A 15,993-nucleotide genomic window follows, 5' to 3' on the forward strand; every position below is an offset into this window, starting at 1 on the left:
TTTCTTATCCCATATGTACTGTATTCCTTGTGTATTTGATTTGATATTAATTGTTGTAAAGATTTTTTTTGTAAACCATATACATTACATTTTAAAAAAAACTGGTTCCTTTGAAAAACAGTTCTCTGGATGGAGCACTATTTGCCAACAAATTAATAACTTGTCACATTTTGCCATTTTATGTCAAGACCGGAGGCGAGCAATATGCTTCAACTTCTTTCCTACTACTTTCCAGCAGTTTCAACAAATAAACTGAAAATGACTTCAACTACTCATTTTCATTTTCACTTCTTCTCTTTTTCTCTCTTGTAACACCATTTCCCTCTCAGCCTACTCCTTCTTGTAGTCCATGGCACTTCTCGCATTTGCCCATAGGTCACTTCCTGTCCTTTTTGCTCCATTTCTTCTTTTCATGCTCTTCAGCAAGATAAGTACAACCTTACTGTAGTGCAACAAAGCTATAGAATTAGTGGGGTTTACCGCTGAGAATATGTATTTATATTAGTATAACGAGTGTTTAGACATCTAGTGATTGACTAGCAACGATGTTCAAGGGCGCGCAGTATTTAACTACACGCGGGGCATCGCATACGTTTACTGCAGCACACGCAATAGAACTGGCACAGCGTTCGCGCAAGCATCAGGAGGTTACTTCCCGTGTCGAGTCTAACAGGACCCGTGCTACATTACCGGCATGTCTGGCTGTCCTGTTAAATTTGCGGCCTTCTGAGGAATATAATATAATATGTGAAAGTGAGAAGCACCACAGGAGCGCAGCGGCCCCCTCCTTTTTGGGGGCACAGCCAGGCAACCCACCACTTCACCGATACAAAGCAACTCCATAGTGTCGACAGTCTTGGTCCTCGCAGAAATCGTGGGCCGCAGCGCTGAACAGAAAACTGGTTGCAAAGCCAACTATAAAGCAGCCAGCTACTACCAACATAGAAGCCTGCTGGGAGGGAAAGGAAAACACTCTGTGCAAACGGCAAGGGAGCACAGTATGAGCATCCCAGCAAGACTAATGGCTACAAGCCAGGAACAGCTGGGTTGTCACGATGACACCAGCAAAGTGACAACAGACTAAATAAGGTGCAAGCCACAAAAAAATAAATGCTTTAAATGTATACCAGTAAAGAATTGTATACAATTAGCAATGATACCAACAGAGCAGTGGACGTGCAGTTCAGCCTGCTGATTTAGGTATTGGCACAGAGCGCAAGATCTAGCGCATAGCTTCAAAGAGGTGCTAGGAAGCTTGTTGGTGTAGGGTTCAAGGGGTAAGGCCCTTGTAAGATAGATTGGTTACTTTGGAGTCCCTCCTAAGCCAGAAACACAAAAGCACCAATATGAATAAAGAAAGCACGTCCACTAGGGCCAAAGAGAAACAAGGCCCTCAGGGAAGTAACAAGACCCGCAAGAGGAAAGTCTCTACCACTCCCCCGGGTCGCAGATACCGGGTGGACCAAGAAGCCCCAGAGGCAGCTGATGCATTTGGAAAGTTGAGAAACACTGTCTTGCATAGATCAGAGGTGCCAGGCTTCGTGACCCCCTACCCAGGGGAAGACAATATGTGGGAAGAAGGCATAGATAGAGGAAGAGTCACCGGAGGCCACAGCCTCCTCGCAGGAGGAGGACAGCAAGCCTGAGAAAGAGTGGGTACGACCTACTGGTGGCAAGAGAGCTTGAAAAGAGAAGCACCTGGAAGACACAGAAGGGGAAATGTCAGACATGTTCAATCCGGACAATATCAGAAACCCCAGATCCTCGGACTAGCAACCATCACCTAGGGTCACAAAGTATATGGCGGAGAGAATTAGGAATGTGCTGGACAGAGAAATGAGACAGCAAATGAGAGGGGAGTGCCCACGCCCAGATCTACCGAGAAAAGTGGCTTAAGCGCCCGAACTAGATTCTAAGATGCTAGCGTTTGTCACCAAAACAGCCAAAGACCCAGGTATGGACAGATCTTGGAAAAGTTGTCAAGAAAAGATAGTAGACCTTACAGGCCCCTTAGCCAAGATCATGGAACTAGCAGAGTGAGCCAGGGACACTGGTGAGGAAGTGGATGCGGACACGTTACCGAATTGGGCAGAGAGAAGTCTGTCTGCTAGGTAACGCTAACTGCGCGATCTCTTTGGACAGAAGAGGGCTCCGCTTGAAGATCGATGCTAAATTAGGTGACCAAGCCACTTACGAGGATAGCGAAGCAGCGCGATGCCTCCTCTTCGGAGAGACCTTCGGTAAGGAAATGGGGAGGTTCATAGGGACCTAGACATCCCTAGAGAAGGCGCAGGCCGCCATTAGAAAAATGTTCCAGAGCAGAGTTTTTGCCGTAACCGGCTGCTAAAGGGGTCAAATTGCCAGTCGCTTCCAGTCATCAAAGAGACCCCAAGGAACTAGAGCACACTACTGGAAAACAGACATCAAAACTCTTTCTTCCCCTCCGGAGGGAGACTTCGCAGAGGACAGAGGAGCAGGATGAGCCCAAAGCGTTAACACAGGTGAGGCCTTTTACTTATCTGCCAGTAGGGGGAGGAACACTGCAGTTCTGGCAGAACTGATGCTCGCTTTCCAGCAATGGTTGGGTCCTACAAACGGCCAGAGGGCTACAGCTAGAGTTTGTTCAGGACCCAAGGTAAGAGAGAGTCCCACACACTATTTACATGGTGCAAGCAGAGCGAGCAAGCCTTCACAACGAATTGAGACAGCTCGAAAAGAAAGAAGCTATCGAGCCATGCGCGCAAGGACCGAAGTCTGTGAGCAATATGTTTCGAGTCCACAGGAAAGAGAAAGTGAGACCAGTTATAAACTTGAAGGAACTGAATGGCTGGGTGATATACAGGCATTTTAAGATGGAAGGCATTCACCAGCTGAGAGACATTTTAAGAGAAGGAGACTGGTTAGCAAGGATATACTTGAAGGACGCCTACCTCACGGTTCCCGTGCTGGCAGAATATCACCCGTTTCTAGCGTTCAGTTAGGTAGGACGATTCTGGCAGTTCAAGACAATGCCTTTCAGGCTAGCATCTGCACCGTGGCCATTCACCAAGCTCATGAGGCCAGTGGCAGCAGCAATTAGAGAGAAAGGGAACTACATAATTATATATCTAGACGATAAACTGCTACTGCCAGATGACAGAGAAACACTAATAGATCAGATGACATGGGTGAAAGAGCTCTTAAGCTCACTAGATTTCTTGATCAATCAAGAGAAATCTGATAGGACTCAGATGAGAAGACTGGATTTTCTAGGTTTCGTAGTGGACATGAGGAAAGTAACGGCTAGAGATGCCGGCGAGAAAGATCCAAGACATCAAGAGAGAGATCAAAGTATGTCTCGACAAGCAAGTTATTACAATGAGGGCTCTAGCGAGAGTAGTGGGCCTGTTGGCATCCTCCATCCAAGCCATATTTCCAGGACCTCAACATTAAAGGGCCCTCCAGAGGTTGAAGATCAGGCACCTTCAGCAGGGTCTGAAGTACCACCAGTCAATAACCTTAGATCGCAAGTCAAACACGGAGCTAGAGTGGTGGTCACAGAATATGGACGCATGGAACGGGCGGGCCACCTAGTGATAGAATCAGACACCAGCAGAAAAGATTGGGGAGCGCAGTGGGGCGCACTAGATAAAGAAGAGTTAAAGCGTCATATAAACTGTCTAGAACTATTAGCTGGGGCATTTGCAATCAAAGCTTTCACGAAGGGCAAGGTACACTGAATCCTGCTGAAAACGGACAACATTTCGGCAGTCAAGTACATAAACCATTTAGGGGGGGACAAAATCCAGGTTCCTAGCAGAGCTAGCGAAAGAATACTGGTATTACTGCCTGCAAATAGGGACTTGAGTGACAGCAGAGTATCTACCAGGAACCCTCAATGTGGTGGCAGACTGGAACTCCCGCCACTTGACGGACACCAGCGACTGGAAACTAAACAAAGTATTCCAACAGCTGGAGCAGTTATGGGGGCTGATGGACACAGCCTTTTTTTACCTCCAGGCTGAATGCACACAAGAGTTGGTATTTCAGCTGGAGATTGGATCCAACCGCCCTAGGGTCGAATGCTTTTCTTCAAAACTGGAGCGAAGCTGCACTATGAGTTTCCCCATTCATGATGATCAACAGAGTATTAGCGAAGACCCGCAGGGAGAAAGACAATAATAGTTGCGGCTCCCATTTGGAGGTCGCAAGTGTGGTTTCTGACTCCGATGGAACTTTCTTTGGATTTCCCACGGATTCTACCGTCAGGAGAGCACCTGCTCATGGACCCAACTGGGTCGTTAAACCGTCAGAGTGAAGGGAACGCTTCCCATAATGGCATACAAGGTATCAGGGAGCGTTGGTCAATGGCAGGCATTTCGGAGCAGGCTGCTAAGCTCATCGTAGAATCGTGGGCGCCCTCTACACAAAGGAGCTACAATGCGCCATGGAACACATGGTCAGAAGGAGAGGCATTCCTCCCGTTTCTGCCCCTGTAATAGGAAGTTAAGGCCTTCAGGACCATACGAGGGTATAGTTCAGTGATCTCAGCAGGTCATACGCACGTGGACAGGCTACCACTAGGGGAGCGCCCATCAGTAGTCAGATACATGAAAGGAGCCCAGTTTCGGATACCTCGGGGCCCAAATAAATTCACAGCTATGGGACGTTACCTTATTGTGGCGCTTCCTAACAGACTGGCCGACGAACAGACACCTGTCCTTGACCTAATTATCAGGAAAGCTGGCCATGCTGCTATGCTTAGTATCTTGCAAGCGAGTCTCAGACGTTAAGGCTTTGGACATGGATAGAAAGAGGTACAGTCTGGATGGAGTTAACTTCACGATCTCTAGGAGGACGAGACTAGAACTCCTTGTCGATCTCTTATCCTTATTTGAACAGACAAGCAAAATTGTGCGTAGCAGCGTACATAAGGAAATACAAGCTCAGGACAGCAGAACTGCGACCGGCGGGGGTTTCACAAATCATGATTGCGCATAGAAAACCCTACAGAGCAGTAGCAACAGCCACCAACACTTGAAACACTTGTGTATAGGCGCGTTACAAATGCCATATCAAATCATATCACCATTGTCAGATGGGTCCGTGAGATCATGCATTTAGCAGGGATTAACCTGTGTAGTTTTTGAGTGCATTCAGCGAGAGGTGCTATGGCCTCTAAGGCACTCACACCAGGGCTGGCATTGCAGGGTATTTTTCAAGCAGCAGAATGGGCCAGTGATAGCTCATTTAAAACCTTTTACTTTAAGCCAATTCAATCAATGGCAGAAGCAGTGATTGAGAGCTTTGACAAGCATAATGCTCACCTCCTGTCTGAAGATTACCCCTGCATACTACGCAGGGAGTTTTGATTCTATTAACAACACAGAGGCGAGCATTACTTTCCCACCGAGCGCATGCACTGTATCGCAGATTGGGGGACCAGTGTTATTCTTACGTTGTGTAGGACAGTGCGTTCTCCACCCTAATACCATGTTTTCTGGTTAACAGGAGATGACCAGAAGATCGGCTGAGCAAGGAGGAAAAGACGGCTACAGCACAGGAGAGTTGGCTCGAGTGACCAGACCAGGTTAAGGGCGTATCAAGTTGAACTGAAACATTTCCAGGAACTATTGGGGTTTTTCGTCTTTTGTTGGAGTTGCAGTTGAGGATCCGTTCAGAGCATCCAAAGAAGAGGTGGAGCAAAGGACAGGAAGTGACCTATGGGTAAATGCAGGAAGTACCATGGACTACAAAAAGGAGTAGGAGAGGAGAATGTAATTTAGTGAAAGAAAAAGAGAAGACATTAAAAAGAAAGTGCAGTTGAAGTCATTCTTAGTTTATTTGATAAAAACTGCTGAAGAGTAGTATTAAATAAGTCGAAGCATAATGCTCTTATCTGTGCCTTTAATTGAATCAAGACTCCCTGCACAGTATGCAGGGGTAATCTTCACTCTACATTCAAAGACAAAAACATTTGCTTCTTTATACAGAAAGGCAGTATTCCATTCCATCTGATCCATTCCGTGTGAGATTATGCAAACAAATACATTGTGATAAAACACTTTTCTTTTTTTACACTCACGTCAGTTTCAGTCTTTTGGAGTGTCCTGGCATTACTGGTACATACAACATTTTCACTCCCTGTACAACCATTGTAGGTTCAATTCCATATTTCTCCTACAAAAGATAAATCAACAACAAAAGCATGTAAATACTTCCACAAAAGATTACTGTTGGTATTTGCTCACTGAAAACAATGCAAACATAATATGTATTGTAAATATATACAGATATTGTGGTTCAATAGGAATGGAACGGTTGCCTGCTTAATTGCCATTTCCCATGACCAAAAGCTTAGAATGTACAATGAGGGTTAGCCCCAGAATGAATTGCATCAGCAAAGTATACAACTTTGCAAAGCCTGAAAGACTCCCACACTCCTCTTTTAAGAGAAGAATCAAAAGTACAACATAAAAACCATTCCAGAATTGGTGCATTTGGTGCAGTCTGTGTGTAGCAATCACATCCTTTTTGCAGACTTGCATTAAGCTAGCAACTTGTTGCAGTCTCGTTTATTTTACATATAAACGAAGGCTTATCCTTGCTACACAAATGATGCTAGGTCAAATTATCTCAGAACAGCATTTAATGCTTATGTCAATGAGCACCAAGAGAATTCATAGTTTAATCACTATAAGAATATCAAACAAAGAAATTGCGGTTAATCATATTCACAGTGCATACCTACAAACAAAAATGAATAATTCACAAAACACATTGAAAACGGCAAATTGTGCCAAAAATATTTTGGAGCACACAAGTGAACTAGTACGGTCCGAACCTATTGAATTATGGATCAAATGGCAAGAAAGATCAGAAGGGTAGTCCCAATTCCTGCTCCTTGGGTGCCAAGCACCTCACAACATGATTTATTTAGTAATCTTAATGGCAGTATATCCACAGAATTCCAAAGTTTTTTTCACATCCATTTCTCATTTTCTTGGATAATGGGCGCAAGGTTAACGTTAGTGGATGTTTCAGATTATGACGGGTATTAACCCTTCATCAGGACCCATAACTACATAGTGGAGACCCCTTGCAAATAGATTGCAGGGAAGAAAATTGAGAAAAAGGAAACAATCAATGACTGTGAAATTAAAACAAAATAAAGTGCCCTGAATAAAATAGTGTGCACCCACTGCCTAAACAATCAGACAGATATAGCATGGAAAGCAATTATTTTTGGTGCTCACTGACATAAGTATTAAATGCTGATCTGAAATAATTTGACCTAATTTGTTTAGGTAAGAGAATCCTTTGTTGTTTATCTATATTACCCTTATTTCCTACCTTTGGGGTCCTACGTTTGTTATATTAATTTATTTTACATGGCAATACAACTTTAAAAGCATTCTAAGCATAAAGTATGCATCAAAAGAACAAATTACTTACCTGGGGTAATGTTCTTTCAGATGGGTGGCCCCTGCCACCGATTCCTCATCTTCAAATATAAACCTGCAGGCAGAGCTGACCGCAGCAACCTTCATCCAGCAGGAAGTGTCATGTGTCTCTTGAGCTGATCAAGTCCAGCAGTCATTCCTTAACTCCAGAAGCGAACATGACACCGTACAAATGAGACCCCATGAACTCAGTTCCACCCCCTTACCTCCTGGCCTCAGCAGTTGAGGAAACCGTTGGGGTAAACAATCTAATATTCTTAGGATTCTTCAGGTTTCTCTCTAGGCTAGCAGGCCCTGCCTCTCTCTTACTGTGGGATGGCAGAGAGGATGTTGAGGAATCTGTGGGAGTTGCCATAGATCAGAAAGAACATTACCCCTTGTAAGTAACTTGTTTTTCTAAAGAATAGCACCCTCCACAAAGACTCCCCATCTTTAGTTAGAGTTGCATAGCAGTATGAATACATTGGAGGCTGGAAACATGGGACTCTCCTCAAATCATGCAACGTCTGCAGAACCTTGTGGACGGCTCTGTTCGATCCATCTCCATGACACTGCAATCGCAACGCCTTCTGTGCCCAAAATCACCTAGGGGTGGAGGGGAAGAGGCCCCGATTCTGAACAACACTGGGACACTGGCCACAATGAGTGGCCTTGTGGGGAAGTTGGTGGTGGGAGGGGGATAGTGTGCTGTGGAGTTGGTGGTGGGATGCAGGGAGGGGGATAGTGTGCTAGGAAGTTGGTTGTGGGACAGGGCAGGGGGGATAGTATGCTGGGGAGATAGTTAGGGTACATAGTTAGAAAAAACAGTTGGACTACATCAATGCGAGGACATTCCCGATTGTGTCATTGTGGAGTTTGTTTACAGAAGTGACAGTCACACAGTAGTGCATGGCTTGTGCAAGGGAAATGACTTGAAATAAATTGTTAATCATTGCCTGACGAGCCAGTCTCCCATCCCTCACATCATCTCTGATGTTACCTGCTGTGCCCCCTGCCTCAGGCACTTTGTCATCTTCTGGGGGTGGCATGTCCACATCAGGGGATAGGGGCACATTCATCCTCATGCTGATGTTGAGTAGCATGGCACACACAAGCATTATTATTCAGACTCTCTCTGGAGCGTACATAAGGGCTCTGCCTGTACGATCTAGGCAGCAAAAATGTGCTTTCAGGATGCCAAAGGTGCCCTCAATGCACACATGGGTCCTGCTGTGCGCGTGGTTGTAGGTTATGTTGGGCAGTGTTTGTGGATCACACACAGGGGTCATTAGCCAAGGGAGCTGTGGGTATCCGGAGTTACCTGCATGGGGAGAGGCACAGACATTAGTCACTGATGTGTGTGTGGGGGGGATTTACACAGCATCATGGCAACGGTCATGTGCATGCATATGTGGCTTCCTTCCATGGCATGTGCCCGTACAATGTCTGTGCATGATGTGTCACTGGTATCATGCATTGTGTTGGCATCACATGCCCCCCGTTACGTTCCACCAGATGTATTGTGATGTGTCTGTTGGTAACATGTGTACTTGGTGGATGTCTTGTGTCTGGGTTTCGCTCTTGTGCATGTGGCTTGCTGGGTTGCCTACCGGCATTCACTACGCTTCTGGGGTCAGCAATGCAGGGTGGGTCTACATGGGTGCAGCAGTGGCAGTGCTGCTGTTGTGTGCTGCAATGTGGAATTTTGTTATTGCTTTTGATTATGCATGATGCATTGTAGTACCTGTAGTTGTGTGTGGAATGAATTGCTGCTGTATGTGTTTATCTGCATGTTCATCCTGGTGTGTTCAACATGTGCATGCTACCTGGGCTGTACCCAGTCATTGGTGCATGAGCTGGCCGGGTATTAGTTTTGCATTTCCTTGTCATGCCATGCTGTGTGTCATTATTCAATGCCCCACCCCCAAATTTGGTTAGGTGCTTCTCAGTGCATAGGTGCTGGCAGTTTTACTCAGCCACTTTCCAGGAGCGTTGTCCCCTATGCCTCTCCATGTATCCTGCCAGTGTGCTGTTCCGTAAGCCCACGGAGTCATGGGTGGAACTTGGGTAGCAGACAACAGTGGGTGATTAGGTTGAGGTTGGGGTTGCAGGTCACCTGCACATTGAGGGAATGGTAGTGCTTACGATTTGGATACACTGCTTTGTGGGCCTGGGGGGACACCAGCGCAACATGGGTGCAGTCCAAAGCTGCAATCAGGCAGTTGGGCTACGGCATAGAACTTTGCCTTCATGGCATTGAGCTGGGGTGGTGGTCAGTGCAATGTGGTGTTGCACATGCCACAGGCGGGCATGCAGCAACTGGGCAAAGACTGCACAGAATGTGGGCTGCCCCATGCCGTGCATCATGGCCACAAAGTGCTGAAAGGTGCCAGTACCTAGGAATTGTAATACTGACATTAGCTTTAGCAGTGGGGGCACAGCCGTATGGATATTTATGCTGCTCCCGATATCCTCGTGTATTGTATTGAGCAGTTCAGTAATGGTCTGCCTGTTGACGCAGTACAGGGTCACCAACTGGCTGTCAGTGAGGGTCCTCCAGGGTGAGGACCTGTCCCTGGGGATGAGTGCACGCCTTGCTTGTAACTCTTCTTTATCTCCTTCTCCTCCTGCTCTCCCCCCACCCCGTGCTCCCAATGCACTTGCCTGCTCCTCCTGTGTCTATGCTTCTAGACCCAGCATGATCAACCCCCCGTCACAGCTCACAGTGGCTAATGGCAGCATGGTGTGGAAAACAGTGTTTGGGGTAGGGGTGTGCCTTATGTACCCCTTTGGAGTGCATTGATTGCACCTGTGCCTTGATTTCTGTCTCCTGTGTCCATTTACCTCAAGCTGAATGCTGGCGGTAACAGCGCCGTGTTTTCGGCGCCAATACTGCTGAGGATGGATTTATGAGGCAGCTGTATTTGCGCTTCATGTGGGCATCTGTAATAGCGCCGGCTGTATTTGCGTTGGCTATAATAGTGCTGCCTGCTTTTACAGTCGGCGGTATTTGCGCCGGCGCATGGTCCGGTGGAAAGGTATTGGCAGGGCTATTACCATTACCGCTGCTTTCAAGAGTTACCGCCAGACTTGTGATGAGGCCCTTAATCTGCTATGAAGTATAATGTCTAACATTAATCAAAACTATCAGCTGTTCAGCTTTGACAAAATACTGACCCATAATATTCCTAAAAGGTTTCCCATTATAGAAAGATTGATTGATTGATTTGTTTATTTATAGAGCGCTTTACACCAAGGCGCTGCACAATGGAACTCATACAGTGAACAACAATAAACAAACATTGGGAGCAAAATTGGGGGCGTGGCTACGAGGGCCATGTAGGAGGACGTGATCTGGAGGAGCTCCCAAGATCCTGAAATGATCCAGGCGTAAAAGTGCGCAACTATGGGCCGACGACTGCTGAAAATACACATGTTGGTGTGTGAATGATTGGGCCACGCTTGGTGAACTTTTGGAAGGTGTAGGAAGAACGGCAGCAAAGATCTGTGCGGAAAGGATAAGGAGTGCCGGAGACAAAAGACGTCACAAAATGGCCGACCAATGTTCGGAACAAAGGAAGGAGCAGGCCGCACGGTGATTGAGCGAAAGAGGCGTACTGGGTGCGCAGTTGCCATTTGTGCAGAACACAGGTCCTCTGGGTCATGTCGAATAGAACGGTGAGGCCGAAGGCGAAACAGCCCACCCTGGACGACTTCGCTAAAACGTCCCCTGGTCAAGACAAGAGCAAGGATAAGCCGCCTGCGGGCAGCATGACGACAACGGGCGCTAACCAAGAAGTCCTAGCTGCGATTGCAGACCTAAAGGCGGCCTGGGAATCTAAACTCGAATTAGCCGTCACTGAACTGAAAACGGCACTGGACCTTAAGGTCGGAGAGGTGCAGGAGGATGTTAATCTACTCCGACAGGAGGTCAGGGCCTTGGCGGAGCGCACAGAGTCCCTTGAGAAGGAAGTTAGCCCGTATACCGCGGATTGTGCCTCCCATAAGGCCGAATTGCATGCCCTGATACAGAGAGTGGGTAACTTGGAGAGCAGAGCGGAGGAGGCGGAAGGACGCGCCCGACGAAACAACATCCGCATCGTGGGCCTGCCGGAGGGATTGGAGGGCCACGATCCCACTGAGTTTATTGAGTCCATGCTACTGCAAGAGATACCCGGAGGAGGCCTATCTCAAGGATACTGCCCACGTGATACAGATCCAGCTCTCCATCTTTACTTGTAGCTTCTTGTACCAGCTCAAACTATCCATAACTAAAGTACACAACAAATTCCCAACTTCCCTCCCCTCCCTCCACCCGTCCCTTCCCCAACACCACACACCCCAACTGCTGCCCAGCTCCGTTCTCGGAACTCAGGCACCCCCACATCTAGCCTTGCAAGCACCAAACAATGCTCAGAGCTCAGTAGGGTGAAGTCGCCCTAATGGCCACTTAACTAAGATTATTGTGGGGTAAAGAGATCCGCTCTGTAAGGCTCCCATTACTTCAATAATAATTACAGTGCTCATAACATCTAGTGCAATAGTCTGACCTTCTCTACTGAAGGCTGTGCAAATGACTATATTCAAGTCCCACGGGTCCGTGCCGCGCCATCTTGTGGCAGCTCCCTTGTGCATTACTTATCTCTTCCGTGCTCTCTCTCCGTCCGAACTTCTGACTCAACTGCGTGCTCAACCCAAAGGCAGACAGATCTGATGATAAGATTGATAGGCCCACCCCAGCAGCCAGGGTATTGCAGACATTACTAGACGACTTCGGGTTGGCAGATGTTTGGAGGCTGAAACACCCTAATGAAACACAGTACTCGCATTACTCAGCTCCACAGCAACTGCATACGAGACTTGATTACTTTTTTGCCACGCCAGATGTGGTGATAGAGACTACCTAAATAGACTATAGAGCGAGGGTCCTGTCGGACCACTCGCCTCTGGTTCTGAGTTGGCAGTACTGCCGCCCCAGGGCGCGGATACTGACATGGCGCCTCCGGGCGGAGGCGCTCCGGGACCCGGTTTTCAGGGAAGATATCAGGGATGCGATCACACAGTACTTTGAGGTAAACACAGGCAGCGTGGACTCAGCGTGCACGCTCTGGGAAGGGTTTAAGGTGGTATTGCGGGGTGCTGCTATTGCTAAATCAAAAGGCCTACAGGGTGGGGTCCTAACGGAGCTAGAGGAAGCGGAAGAGGAACTGGAACGGGAAAGCAAAAGGGTGGGAGGGGATGCGGAACTTGTACTCGAACTACAGCAGAGGTGTGCAGAGCTTTGGGAAAGGCTCTGCAACCTTAACTATAAGAAGTATGTTGAGAGGCAACATGCAGGTGGGGATAAAACTGGCCGCTTGTTGGCGTGGTTATATAAGAGCGAAACCCCCAGTCCCCCTGACTAACTAGAGAAGACGGGGAGGTGGTTGACACCCAAGAGGGAGTCAACGAGGCATTCTTAGACTATTATAGGACATTATATGAGGACAGAAGAGGGGACAATCGAGAGGAGATTAGAGAAACTCTAAAAGACATGGAATTACCTAAGATTAGTGCTGAAGAAAGGGAGAAGCTGGACGCACCAATTACCTTAGAGGAATTGGAGGAGGTGGTGAAGCAGCTACCCACCTGTAAGACCCCGGGCGCGGACGGATTCCCTGGCGAGTTTTATAAAACATATAGAGAGGAAGTACTCACCCCTATGCTAGAGATGCTCAATGAGTCTTTTGAGATGGGCCGGCTGCCGGAATCGCTTAGAGAAGCGTTAATTGTGCCGCTTCCTAAGCCCAACAAGCCAGGGCATAGCTGCGGCTCCTATAGGCCTTTGTCAATGTTGAACCAGGATAGCAAGATATTGACGGCTGGCCAATAGGCTGCGTAGAGTTATTGCCAAACTGATACACCCGGACCAGACAGGTTATGTCCCCAGCAGAAATATAGCCCACAACCATAGGCGACTCCACCGGGTGATTGAAGAGGGAAACAGGAGCGAGGGGGAAATGGCGGTGGTGTCCCTAGACGCAGTCAAAGCTTTTGACTCAGTGAGGTGGCCATGGTTGCTGGAGGCCCTGAAAGAATACGGGATGGGGCCGGGTTATGTTAGATGGGCAAAATTACTATACAGTGAAACCACTGGCCAGGGTGCGCACAGGATCGGTGATATCTAAGAGATGGCAACTCAGTAGGGGCACCAGACAAGGGTGCCCCTGGTCCCCGATTTTATACATTCTAGCCCTGGAGCCCCTGGCAGTGTACCTCAGACAACAATATGACATGGTTGGTATTGAGGTAAGGGGAGAGAAACATCTAATATCCTTGTATGCTGACGATTTACTACTATACTTGAAATATCCGGAGGAAAATCTTCAATATATTCTAGAGGTTATGGAAAGGTATGCAGAACTGTCCGGCATAGCGGTGAACCCCCAAAAATCGAGCATGTTCCCATTGGGGAGCTACAGAGGAGCCCCACTGGAGCGGTTGCCAGTGTTGTCCGTACCATGGGCGGTTGATTCCTTCCGCTACCTCGGAATAGATGTGTACCATACGGTGGAGGAGGAACACTTGCATAATACCGAGGTGGCTGTGGGAAAAATCCGAACAAGTATGAAGTTTTGGGAGACGTTGCCGCTGGCGATGATGGGACGGGGGCGATGCTGAAAATGGTGGTCCTGCCCAGGCTGTTACATTTCTTCAGTAATATACCATACTTGATACCCAAAAATGTTTTGTCAAACTGAATAGCATGTGCAGAGACTTCCTATGGCATGGCACTCGCAATAGAGTGGCGCTATGGAAGCTGCAGAACTTCCATGATAGAGGGGGCATTAAGCTGGCAAATTTTGAGGCCTATTATGTAGCTGGTCAGTTGCAATATGTAACCAAATGGCTTTCTGATGAGGTAACTCCTGAATTTAGGCTGTTTGGACAGGACTGCACTCCGTTTTACCTAAAGGAGATTATCTGGGTGCCTAGACTTGAAATGAAAGAACGCCCGGGTATGATGTTGCTTGGGTGGAAGATGTGGCGCAGAGTATGCCGACTGATGGAGAACCCGTACCCGTGTTCCCCACAGGTGCCGCTAGTCGCCTTGGCTTGGGGAGACAACCAACTCAGAATGATAATGAGGACCTATTGGGAATCGGTCGGGCTGGTCACATTGGGAGACGTATGGCAAGAGGGGATCATTAAGGATTTCGAAGAACTGAGAGAAGGGGCAGGCTTGCACAGAGGCCAATATGTCACGTATCTTAGGCTAGTGCAGATTATTCGTAAAACCTGGCCAGAGACTGTACTGGCGGAGGAGCCAGACGTCATAATGGGAACAATATATGACATATCAGAAGGAGGGCACGAGATCTCTAGATTGTATGAGATGGTGATGACCCGGGTGGGGAAGGATTTGACTCATTTCAGGCTGGACTGGGAAGCGGAGGTGGGGGCACAGATGACCGATGGGACGTGGGAGCGTGCTATGGGATACCACAAGAAGGTGTCCAGAAACGCCAGATTGCAGCAGATACAGTTATACATAACGCATAGAGCCTATATGACCCCGAAGAGAATATCTAAGTTTGTAAACGCAGGAAGACAAGCATGCCCAAAATGCGATGAAGAAGACGCTGATATCACACACATGTTCTGGTCTTGCCCAGTAATTGAAGGTTTTTGGGGGGAGGTGGCACAAAAACTAGCAGATAAAGGGGTCACGCTCAACATAGATACGGCCTGGGCCTGCCTGTTGGGAGGGTTTCCCAGACCACGGAATACTAAACATGTTGGGAAATTGAGGGACCTGGCATATGTGCTTGCAAAAAGAAGGATTGCCATGGGCTGGAAGCAGTGCCACAAGCCACGGGTTGAGGTATGGTGGCGGGATTTGCAAAAATGGGCGGAGGCTGAAACGGTAGTATGGCAGGAGGCATGTAGCAAGTGCGGGGAAGAAGAAGTGGGTAACCTGATGGCATGGAGAGTGTTAATAACAGGACTGTTTGGCACAATATTGGATTCTGCAGCTTCGGAAGGAAGCGATACCCGGCCACACGCAGCAGATACAGAATGAGAAACGCATACAAGCTCTTGAGGGGGGAGGGATTTGGGGAGCAGTAATGCGCATTAATTGATGTTCACGAGTCTGTTGTAAATAATGCTGCAAGTCTGGTTTGTATTGTTTATTTGTTTTCAAAATAATAAAAACTTTAAAAAGAAAAAAAAACATTGGGAGCAAAATTACATAATGAATCATTCGACAATAAAACAGTGCAAAAAGCAATTAACTGGGGGGGGGGGAGTGGAGAGGGAGTAGGATTGGTGAGGGGGAACAGAGAAGGATAGAACAAGTGAAGAATAGAAAGGTGGGAGAATGAAAAGGGAGTGGGAATAGAGGAGTTAGAAGAGGGAGAGAGGGGGGAGGAAGAGAGAATAGGGAGGTCTTCAAGGAGGATAGTGGAGGAGAAGGGATTTAAGGGACGTGCGAAATGAGGGAAGGATCGTGGAAGAGCGGATTGAGAGAGGGAGTGAGTTCCAGTGAAGAGGAGCAATGAGTTGGAAGGAGCGGAACCGGGAGGAAGCA

At 47.6% G+C, this 15,993-nt stretch overlaps 1 protein-coding gene across 2 annotated transcripts in view; it reads right to left on the reverse strand.

The window, feature by feature from the left end:
* UBA6 (ubiquitin like modifier activating enzyme 6) overlaps positions 1-15,993 on the reverse strand; it is a 1,607,755-nt gene that overhangs the window by 31,521 nt on the left and 1,560,241 nt on the right. For both annotated transcript variants that reach the window (XM_069630498.1, XM_069630497.1), the window contains exon 32: positions 6,065-6,159. In XM_069630498.1, coding sequence (XP_069486599.1) covers positions 6,065-6,159 — 95 coding nt within the window. The remainder of the gene's footprint in view (positions 1-6,064; positions 6,160-15,993) is intronic.

This window comes from Ambystoma mexicanum, chromosome 6q (genome assembly GCF_040938575.1).
Source record: "Ambystoma mexicanum isolate Mex_15411 chromosome 6q, UKY_AmexF1_1, whole genome shotgun sequence".
NCBI lineage: Eukaryota > Metazoa > Chordata > Amphibia > Caudata > Ambystomatidae > Ambystoma > Ambystoma mexicanum.